The sequence below is a fragment of the Lathyrus oleraceus genome, chromosome 2 (genome assembly GCF_024323335.1).
Source record: "Lathyrus oleraceus cultivar Zhongwan6 chromosome 2, CAAS_Psat_ZW6_1.0, whole genome shotgun sequence".
NCBI lineage: Eukaryota > Viridiplantae > Streptophyta > Magnoliopsida > Fabales > Fabaceae > Lathyrus > Lathyrus oleraceus.
Genome location: NC_066580.1, coordinates 76,716 through 88,403, shown reverse-complemented (window position 1 = coordinate 88,403; position 11,688 = coordinate 76,716). Strand labels below are relative to the sequence as shown.

The following is an 11,688-nucleotide window of genomic DNA, read 5'->3' as shown; positions in this document are numbered from 1 at the left end:
TGGACGTTTATGCAAACAAAATAGAGAAAGTAACACAAAAGCATTTTTTTTTTTGAAACAGAATTGTATTGATTTAGAAAGAGGGCCTATAAACAGGCAATTTGTGTACAAGGAGACAGAAATCCTAGTAAGAGGAAATCGTCAAGAAACGAAGACAAAGCTATGCAGAAAAAGTCCTGTCGATTCTAATTCCACCACTGTCATTATGTCTTCAAGCATCTCATCTCCTGTTGTCGGATAGAAGTGATTGGCTTGTTCAGTCCCTTGAACTTGGTTGCAGCAGACAGAGAACGGGGCATAGTCATACGCTTTAATCCCTAATTTTTGCCTGGACCGCCTTTTCAGGTTTTCAGTCCACCGGGATACCTTTTTTTTGCTCAAGCCGCCTTTTCAGGTTTTCGACTTGCCGGGTGTATGTCTTTATATGTTTATCCCTAATTTTTTGCCCGAACCCTTTTGGTTCGCCGGGATGCCCTTACTTTTGCCTAGGTACGTCGACCTAGCGGGTCTCTTTTATGCGTAGTATTTTTTTAACTATGTCAGCGTTCACAGGATGCGGGAACTCTTCGCCATCCATTGTAGCAAGCATCATGGCTCCACCAGAGAATACCTTTTTAACTACAAATGGCCCTTCGTATGTGGGAGTCCATTTGCCCCTGGGATCACCTTGTGGTAGAATGATACGCTTGATAACTAAGTCGCCGATTTGGTACACTCGTCTCTTGACCTTTTTGTTGAATGCATGGGTCATGCGCTTCTGACATATCTGCCCATGACAAACAGCCGCAAGTCTCTTTTCATCAATCAGATTTATCTGATCGAGTCGAGTTTGAATCCACTCATCCTCATCTAAGCCTGCATCTTTCACAATTCTTAGAGAGGGAATCTGAACTTCCACTGGTAAAATGGCTTCCATTCCATAGACTAAAGAGAAAGGGGTTGCCCCTGTCGAAGTGCGGTAACCATGAAGAGCAAAAGGTAACATCTCATGCCAGTCTTTGTATGTTACTATTATATTCTTGATATTGTTAGCAGCCTCCACGGCGTCATTCGTCTTTGGCCGGTACGGAGAAGAGTTATGGTGTTTTATTTTGAACTGCATGCAGAGTTCAGTTTAGTACCATTATCAGTGATAACTCTCTCATGAGACAGCAGGTTTCTCAAATAGATATTTGATAGAATCCATCTTAGAAGTCAATAAAGTGGTATGATTCAACATATACTGTCTTAGTCGGCGAGCAGCCCAAGCCAAAGCGCAGCAAGCTTTCTCGAGCTGTGAGTATCTTGTTTCACAGTCGGTACCTTTTGCTAAGGCAGTGTATGACATGCTCTTTTCGACCAGACTCGTCATGTTGCCCCAGCACACCCTATTGAATTTTCTAACACGGTCAAATACATAGTTAGAGGTCTTCCTTCAACTGGTGGTATCAGGATGGGAGGTTCTGGGAGATACTTCTTGATTTTGTCATTCATCATTCCATACCATCTCTCGATTTTCTTTTTTAGTAATTTGAAAAGGGGTTTGTAGGTAGCAGTCAAGTGTGGAATGAATCGGGCAATGTAATTCAAGTGTCCCAAGAAACCTCTGACTTCTTTCTTGTCTATTTCAGTACCCAGATTTACAATTTCAATTGATTCCTCATGCGGCTGTATGGTCTTTTCTTCTTGTAGTACCAGTCTGGCAAGTTCTCCAGGGACTTCACAATCTTCCTCACTTCCATCCTAGGCTTGGTAGATCGGATTTTCAAAGTCATAATGAACAGTAGCAGAGTCATTATCAACAGGATCCAGAGTGGATATGGATCGGAAAACTGTTACGTGCGTGTGTGCAAGAAAACATAGCTTATTTTGAAAAAAATGACAGGAAAGATAAAGAGCACAATATTTGAATGCAAAAAGTCCATTGATTTATTGAATATGAATATGCTTATGAAAATGACAAACCCTTAAAATTAGCTATTATGCCCCGGGTATAGACATAATGCTTTTGAAATACTAAAATAGCAATAACAATTACTCTCGACTAAAGGAAATCGGGATAGTGTCTTCAGCCTTCCAATTGTCGAGTCTGTCACCAATTGTTGGGGAAATCCAGCTATCCAAGTCATAATCGTCATCAGTATCTTCCACAGCATTGACAGTCTCGTCCTGCTTAGGCAGAGGAGCAGTGATGACATTAGGAGTCTCAGGCGGATCAAATTCAAATTCTCCGGCGTCGATCATATCCTGAATTTTGTTCTTCAACGACCAACAATCGTTTGTATCATGCCCGGGGATATCGGAGTGATAGGCACACCTGGCATTGGGATTATAACGAGGAGAAGTAGTGTTGGGTTTTGCAGGAGGATCTCTGAGGGTAATTAAATTTACTTTTAGCATACCCTGCAGTGCTTGTGCCAAAGTCATATTGATCTTCGTAAACTGCCTTCTTCCCGGGTTAATGTGCCTCACAAATTTCTTTTCTTTTTTCTTCTCGAGCAAGAGAGCCTTCAGTTCTTCCTGCCCCCTGGATAAGTTCAAGATCATCTCCTGGAGTTGAGCATTCTGAGCATGGAGATCCTTGACAGTTTGTTCGAGGTCCATTTTTCTGTGTGGAGGAAAACCATGAGAACATTGATCCCTTTAGAGTACCTGTTATGCTATGTTATGCTATGCAATGCATGAGATGTTTTCAAGGCCTTTTGGAATTTAACTTTGCATAAACTACCGAAAAGGGAAACTTTTTTTTTTTGTTTTTTTTTTTTTTTGTTTTTTTTTTCATATAAAACAGAGCAAAGTTAAATCCCTAAGTCCTTGAAATGGTTAGTACAATGTTATGATGTCATGATGTTATGATGTTATGATGTTATGAGGTTAAATAAATAACAAGCACAAGCAAGTCACACAACCATCATTCCTAGGTTTTAAGGCTTGCATGAGTTCCATAGGTAAGTACCCTCCCCACTGAAGTTTAGTTGGTTCAACCTGTCCTAGAATAGTAACCGGGTTCTAAAAGGATCTCCAATCATTGACCTTCTTTTAAGTCCACTTCAGTGCAACACCAAGTGGTTGACCGAAGCTTCCCTAAAGTCCAATCTCAAAGAGTGTAGTATCGAGTATCAACCAACCCCAGTCGGAACCGAAGTCAGTTATCTCACTACTTTCTAATGGCCAGGATGAGTCAATTAGGGTTCTAAAGGTCTGGTTAATGCTTTAATGACACCACGCGGAAGCCAAAATTTTCCTCAAGTAACATGAGGAACATCAGGACAACCAAAGTGTCACATTAACCGTAGCCACCATTTTAACCATTCCAGTATACGCCGGATAGTCGCGATGATCTATTGCTACTTACCTAAGGTACACTAGATCCGGGTGTAGGATCTTTCACTCAAGCATAGGATACCCAAGCAATCCCTTAAGAGTAAATCAAACAATTCAAATAAGTGATCTTGTTTTTTAAGGTAACCTCTCTTTATTGTCCCCAGCAGAGTCGCCAGTTCTGTCATACGGTGAACTGACTTGGGGTGTTTTGCTTTTTATCGCAATGTCGCGGATAGCAAGAGTCGCCACCGACTTTTCTTTTATCCAATAAGGAAAGGTGGAAAAGAACAGGAAAGACCTCAATAGATTTTGGGTTCGGGAGGTACATTATACAAAGGGAAGGTATTAGCACCCTTTGTATCCATGGTTATCCATGGGCTCTTAATTGCTGGATCACTTATATTTTTGTCTGAAAAGTGTCGGTGAATTGCTTAAAAAATGTTTCGAAAAGAGAGTTTAACTTTGTAATGATTCTCGTATGAATGTATACAAAGTATTTATCTCGTTTGATTTTGAAAATGGTTTAGAAAAATGTAACTTGGTAATGATTCTAGTATGAATGTATACCAAGTGGTGATTTTCTAGGATTTGTAAAGTGTAAAGTGTGAGGGGTGGAAAATGTTTTAGGTTATGATCCGGCAATTGAGAGTTATACCTTCCTAAGGTCGTTATGAACGTTTCCTATCCTTATGGGGGTAAAACTGTCCTTACTATTGAGAAGTAAGTAATTTTACCCTTTGGATGTTTCAGGGTCACCGTAGGGTCATCGATAGGTCATTGAAGGCAACAGTTGTAAGGATACCTTAGCATTCGAAGGGAAGATCATCATCTAACCGTAGGCTACACCGAAGGGTCATCGAGGGACAAAATTGTATTTTCAAAGGCAACATCCGAGGGACCATGATTTATTTTATGATGATTTAATCGAAGGGCCATTGCTAAGTGTATCCCCACATTCGCGGGACATGACCATAATATCGTAATATCGTAAGGCAAAAGAGAGGTCCAAGATCACTTATTTAAAGGTCATATTTTAAAGTCAATTAAGTAATTAAGTCCATACTAAAATCAATACATTAAAATTAATATATTAAAATTAATACATTAAAATTAACACATTAAAATTAATTAAGCAATTTAGGGTGAGTCTCCCCAAGGGTATCCCACAAATAAAGTGGAAGACCTAAACGGCGATCTTTTTTCTGGGACATATGAACCTTTGCAAAATTCAACAAACGGGTTAGCATACCAAATCCGGGTGCAATCGAGGATTACACCGTAAAAGAAAAACAGCAGCAAGAAAACAGTGTATAATTAACATAGAATAGATCAGGTTACGCATAGAACATAACAAATATCAATGGCTGTCCCGTTCGCCTCTGCCTCGCCTAGCGAAGGCCTAGCGAACACTCGCTACATGCTCGCTTAGCGATGTGCTAGCGAGCGGCTGCGGGTTTTGAATTTCAGAACAGTATGACTTCAACCTGCGGCATGGCTTATGGCATTCAACACATAATTACATGGTTCAGCATTCACAACATTCAGGCACACTTAAATTCACATGCAAAAACCTCAAATATGTTTATGAATTCAATTATAATATCACATGCAAGTTAAGAACATAAAGCGGTATCACATGCAAATTAAGAAAATAAAACGATAAGAATAATGCAAACCTGTTTGCAATCGAATTGCAACCTTGAATTGGCCGATCGGATCGAATTGAGCGGAAGTGACCTTGCTGCCGCCGACTTTTCCTTCAGGGTTTCCTTTAGGGTTTTCCGTCTGTGAGCGCTAGGGTTTGCTTGCTAGAGTTCTCCTCTCTCCTTTTTTCGTTCTCCTCTTTCATCACTGAAGTGCTGGTATTTATAATGCCCTTTTTCATGACCTAATGGGCTCAGAACGAAGCCCGAAATTTTTTGTTATCTGTCAGCCTCGCTAGGCGAGCTGGTAGCGAACGTTTGCTTCGCTAGGCGAGCGTGTAGCGAACGTTCGCTAGGCGAGCGTGTAGCGAACGTAACGTTTGCTAGGCGAGCGTGTAGCGAACAGGCCAGTTTTGGGCCATTTTCTGGATTTGGCCATTCGTGAGCTGGGCCTTCGTTCCTTTGGGATGTCAGTGCCTTGTGGAACAAGTCGGAGGGTCTTGGAAAATGCTTTGTAATATCAACGGGCAAATTTTGGGGTATGACAGTCACATTCTTATATAACACTAGATGCTCTGGGAGATCCACCTAGGTTAGCTTACCAGGAGATACTATAAGAGGAATAGGCTAGAGAAAATCATATTGTTGATGTGTTGCCTAAATATCGGCGTATCGTGGATATGACACATGCCACTATAGACAAAAAAAGTCTTTGGGGAAGGCTCTGAGGCGAGGGACATTCTAGATGGCATCATAGAGGAGGCACGACAAACACTACATTACAGTAGGTAACATAGGAACGGGGGCCCGAGTCCGGCATACACAGTAGTATATAATATTTGTATTAGAAGCACTATGATCAATTGTATTTTATTGACTTCATTATGTATTACAAATTTATTAATTTATATATGTCATTTTCATATTATTCCGAAAGTGTAAGACTTAATTTATATAAAATTGAATATGATAATATACTATAACACATTGTCAATTTCATAAGTGTATCTCTAAAAAAAAGTAAAAAGTTACTGTCTGATATAAATAGAGAAGTGCATCTCCGAATTCTATTTAATGTGAATACAAAGATGTATCTCCGAATCAATTTATGAGTGTGTTTTAGTTTGGAATGCATGCAGTGCGTATATGGTAAATCATAAACGCATCTCGAGACTAAATTTTAGCAAAAATATGGGATGAGACTCACTTAGGCCGTATCTTAGTATAAAAATGGTACATCAGAAAATAAAATTTCAAAATCTAAAAAGGCATTTTCAAATTTTTATAAGATGTTTTTCCCCACTTAAGAGCAATTCCCTAAATAATTCGTGTGGGGATATCTTTGACACTTAATTACACATAGGCTTTTTATGCTGCTTTTTTTTTCTTCATTTCTTTTCTATTGATTTTTTTATTTTTTTAATCTAAATAACCTATTTTTTCAAATAAATACCCAAAACAACCCATTTTTTCACCTATTTCCCAAACTAACCCACTTTCAAACAAAAAAATTCTCAAAACAAAGGAGACGCTAATCCAATTGACGCTTGTATACAACACATAAGAGGAGGTGACAATCCAATTGACGATAGTGTACAAACACGTAGGAGAGAGAATGTACTCTCTTTCCTATATATTTGTATACTGTTATCAATTGAATTGACGCCTCATCTTATGTGTTGGACACATGCGTCGATTAGATTGACGTTTCTTTTGTTTTGAATTTTTTTTGTTTGAAAGTGAGTTAGTTTAAGAAATTGATGAAAAAGTGGATTGTTTTGGGTATTTATTTGATAAAAATGAGTTATTTAAATAATTTTTTTTTGTGTAATTTTAAAAAATATATAATTATGATGAAATAGTAGTACAAAACAATAAATCCATTTTTTATTATTGTTGATGCTTTGGTTCGTTAAGAAAAAGAGAGACCAAGATTTTTATTTTAAAAAAAAAAATTCGTTGGTTGTCGCTAGAAACAAGTAAAAAACAAAACTAGAAAAAATATTTTTATTTTTAAATGGACCAGTCGTGTTTGGCAGTGCCCGGTGTCATTGCGGCGTTGCGCGGTTTCATTGCAGCAACTTCGATAGTGGGCCATGTTTGGTCAAATTCTTTAAGCCCATTCTTTCTTTATGTCCATTCATGCATTTTAAAAATATTTCTTTAATCTAGTTAACCATTACACAACGCCCACATCAAAGTCCAAATGCCAAATACATACTGCAGAAACCAAAAGCATAAGCTGTAACAATGCGTAAGCCTTGGAAACACACCAAAACGCGCAAGCCGCGCCATCAATACAAGCTGCAAAATAGAAACGGCAGCCAACAGAGCCAAAACGGCGTACAAGGTCAATGTTTATTTAATGTTTTTAATTTTTTTAATTTGTTTATTTATTATTATTTATTTATTTAGTTATTTCGATTAACATCATTGTTGTTGTCCATGTCCTAGATAGAAAGCAGCAAAGACCAATGTTGTCAAGTATGTTGAAAACTGTTCCAAACTCAACCACCTCTTCACTTTCTCATAACCCTAAAAATAACATAAATTACAACAAATCTCGTAACCGTTTCATCTTCTTCAAACAACCTCGGACAACATGTCTTCTATGTTCCAAATTCGATTTTTATTCTCGTGCCACTGTCACTCGCAACGTAACCCAAAACCACTACGCCAAAATTTGTAACTTCTGTCAAATGGGTAATCTCAGAAACGCCATGGAATTGCTCACAACGTCACAAAGACATGAACTTGCGTTGAGTACTTATTGTTCCATTTTGCAGCTTTGTGCTGAGAAGAACTCTTTGGAAGATGGAAAAAAGGTTCATTCCGTTATCATTTCAAATGGGATGGTAATTGATGAGGCTTTAGGGGCTAAATTAGTTTTCATGTATGTGAATTGTGGTGATTTGGTTAATGGAAGAAGGATATTTGATGAGATTCTTAATGATAAGGTTTTTCTTTGGAATCTTATGATGTCTGAATATGCAAAGATTGGTAGTTATAGAGAAAGTGTGAGTCTTTTTATGAAAATGCAGAAGATGGGAGTTTCAGGGGATTCTTATACGTTTACTTGTGTGTTGAAGTGTTTTGCTGCATTGGGAAAGGTTAAGGAGTTTAAAAGGGTTCATGGGTATATTTTGAAACTTGGTTTTGGTTCTAATACTGCTGTTGTTAACTCGATGATTGCAGCTTATTTTAAATTCGGCAAAGTTGAGAGTGCACGTAATTTGTTTGATGAGTTGGCTGATAGAGATATAGTTTCATGGAATTCTCTGATAAATGGATGTGTTGTGAATGGTTTTTCCAAAAATGGAGTTGAGATTTTCATTCAAATGCTGGTTATGGGGGTTAATTGGGATTTGACCACATTGGTTAGTGTTCTTGTGGCTTCTGCAAATATTGGCAACCTTTCATTTGGTAGATCTCTTCATGCTTTTGGGGTGAAAGCTTGTTTTAGTAAGGAAGTTGTGTTTAGCAATACCTTACTTGACATGTATTCAAAATGTGGTAATTTAAATAGTGCAACTGAAGTTTTTGCGAAGATGGGTGACACAACTATTGTTTCTTGGACTTCAATCATTGCTGCTTATGTACGAGAAGGTCGATACGATGATGATATTGTATTATTTGATGAAATGCAAAGCAAGGGTGTTAGGCCTGATATCTATACTGTCACAAGCATTGTTCATGTTTGTGCTTGTAGCAATGCTTTGGATAAAGGAAGGGATGTGCACAGTTACATTATAAAGAATGGCATGGGATCAAATTCGCCTGTCGCTAATGCTCTCATGAACATGTATGCAAAATGTGGAAGTGTGGAAGAAGCTCGGTTAGTTTTCTCTCAAATTCTAGCTAAGGACATTGTTTCGTGGAATACAATGATTGGAGGTTATTCGCAAAATTCACTTCCCAATGAAGCTCTAGAACTTTTTTCGAACATGCAAAAACAGTTAAAACCAGACGACATTACAATGGCTTGCGTCCTTCCAGCTTGTGCAGGCTTAGCAGCTCTAGACAAAGGAAGAGAGATACATGGACACATATTAAGAAGAGGGTACTTTTCAGATTTGCATGTGGCGTGTGCACTTGTTGATATGTATGCCAAATGTGGGTTACTTGTTCTAGCACAGTTGCTTTTTGATATGATTCCTAAAAAGGATCTGATTTCATGGACTGTTATGATAGCTGGATATGGCATGCACGGATTTGGGAATGAGGCGATTTCCACATTCAAGAAGATGAGGATTACGGGCATCGAGCCTGACGAGTCCTCTTTTGCCGCCATACTTAATGCTTGCTGTCATTCTGGATTACTACACGAGGGTTGGCGATTCTTTAACTTTATGAGAAATGAATACGGTATTGAACCGAAGTTAGATCACTATGCCTGCATGGTGGATCTCCTTTCCCGCACTGGAAATCTATCAAAGGCGTACAAGTTCATCATGTCCATGCCAATTGAACCAGATGCTACAATTTGGGGTGCATTGCTTTCAGGATGCAGGATTCATCATGATGTGAAGCTAGCAGAAAAAGTGGCAGAAAATCTTTTTGAGCTAGAGCCAGACAACACAAGGTATTATGTTGTTCTAGCGAATGTCTACGCAGAGGCGGAAAAGTGGGAGGAAGTGAAAAAGTTGCAAGAAAAGATGCGTAAAAGAAGATTCGAACAGAATCCAGGTTGTAGTTGGATAGAGTTCGGAGGAAAGTTTAATATCTTTGTCGCTGGGAACACTAAACACCCTCAAGCAAAAAGGATAGACGCATTGCTGAGAAAATTGAGTTTGCAAATGAAGAATGGAGAATACTCTACTAAGTTGAGGTATGCATTGATTAATGAAGATGATATGGAGAAGGAAGTGATTCAGTGTGGACATAGTGAAAAGTTAGCAATGGCGTTTGGTATATTAAATTTGCCGCCTGGAAGAACTGTTAGGGTCACGAAGAATCGAAGAGTATGCGGGGATTGTCACGAGATGGGGAAGTTCATGTCCAAGACAACCAATAGTGAAATTTTATTGAGAGATTCAAACCGGTTTCACCATTTCAAGGATGGTATATGTTCTTGCCGAGGTTTCTGGTAAATCATTGGAAGAATTCAATAGTGTACATATTTTCCAATCACATTTCTGCTACTGGTGTAAGATGCCTTATGTACTGTGAAATCTGAAGTGTTTTGAGTTATCCTAGGTAATTTAGATTCAAATGATTCTCCATTAGCATCTGATTTTGGCAGGTTACATGCAACTCAAGGTCCTCATTTCTTGCTGCAGCAGATGATAGTGGCGAGGTGAAGGTATGCCTCATATTTATTCATGTTCTGCGTTCTAACTTTTCCTTGTGTAATGCCATATTTATCGTCTTATATAAATATATCTTTGTTCACTTTCAATGTGTTAGATTTAAAAGCCCGTTCATGAGCTTGATCTAAGGCTATAGCTTAAGCTTTTGAGATGATCGATTGGTCCTTCATTTGGTACTTGAGTCTGTGACCAATGCTATGAATTGAATCTAAAAATATGCAAAAGGTTTATGAGTCTGTTTGTTGTTCACACTTCAATTTGCCTTCAACCCAAAGGGATCTTACATGGGGTAAGTGGGTTAGAGTCAGATATAAGGTGATAGGAACTGGACCAGAATAACAAAAATAATTATAGAAATTAGAAGTAAACATACCTTCTCCCAGTGCCTTATTAAACTTTGGGGTATATCATGCTCCTTGATATCAGGTTTGCTCTAAATATATTTACTATATCACTTCTGTATATAGATAATGAACATCATTGGATAAGACTTTCTTAGGCTTTTCCCAAGCCTCATTGCAAGTGGAGAAGGCTTGATACTGCGCGTGGATTTTAGGTGCGATGGAAAACCATAACACAGTACATAAAGAGGCATCTGTTTTCTTCCATTTAACGAGTTTTGCGGCGGCAACATCAACCAAATTTGTGGTTAGGTGATCTTCATATCCCTGACCATGAAACCACATATCGATAACACGAGCCCATATGTTGTAGTTGGCTAATCCGATTAGTTTTTCACATGGGATAAGCGTAACTTTAGTAAACAAGACGAAATCAACATCTCCCATGGCTTAAATAAACAAAATTGGCGTTGTTTGAACTAGAGCACAAATTTCCGAGAGTCGAAATGAAAAACAGATATCAAATCTATGACCGATGAAGGGAGCCGAGTGGGGAGGTCGAAAAACCGTCTGGATCGGGCGACAAGGTGGTTTTACCTAAGAATTTTGAGAAGTGAGAGGAAAACCGGAGTGATGACATGGTTTGCCAAAAAACAAATTCTCACCAGAAGACAATGGGTCTACCGGGTAAAACACAACGAAGAGTTGTCTATTAGTAGACTCTAGATACCATATTGAATTAGGAAATACTAAGAGACATTTAGGTTAAAACGTGTGTTTGAATAACACTACGAAAGATGTATTATATAGGAAAAAAGTATAACTCATACTATTAATTACATAGTTATCCTATTCTATTCTAGAATACACTAAGGAATGTTCTAGAGAATATTCTCTGTATATATATACATATATACATATCAACAATTCTTTTTAAAACTCTCCCTTTATATGGTATGCCGATACAAGTAAGAGAAAAATCATCACATCCTTATCTTATCTCTTCAAAGTATGTGTATTGATCATCATGAGTCAAAGGCCTGAAGCTTCAAAGAAAAAAAATATTATGACAAGGCAATTAAGGATGAAGAA

At 38.2% G+C, this 11,688-nt stretch overlaps 1 protein-coding gene across 1 annotated transcript in view; it reads left to right on the top strand.

The window, feature by feature from the left end:
• The first annotated feature begins 7,196 nt into the window (after positions 1 to 7,196).
• The window catches only part of LOC127120974 (pentatricopeptide repeat-containing protein DOT4, chloroplastic), a 32,853-nt gene continuing 28,361 nt past the window's right edge, over positions 7,197 to 11,688 (top strand). The window contains exons 1-3 of the mRNA XM_051051597.1: positions 7,197 to 7,296; positions 7,401 to 10,092; positions 10,189 to 10,248. Coding sequence (XP_050907554.1) covers positions 7,197 to 7,296; positions 7,401 to 10,036 — 2,736 coding nt within the window. The 3' untranslated portion in view covers positions 10,037 to 10,092; positions 10,189 to 10,248. The remainder of the gene's footprint in view (positions 7,297 to 7,400; positions 10,093 to 10,188; positions 10,249 to 11,688) is intronic.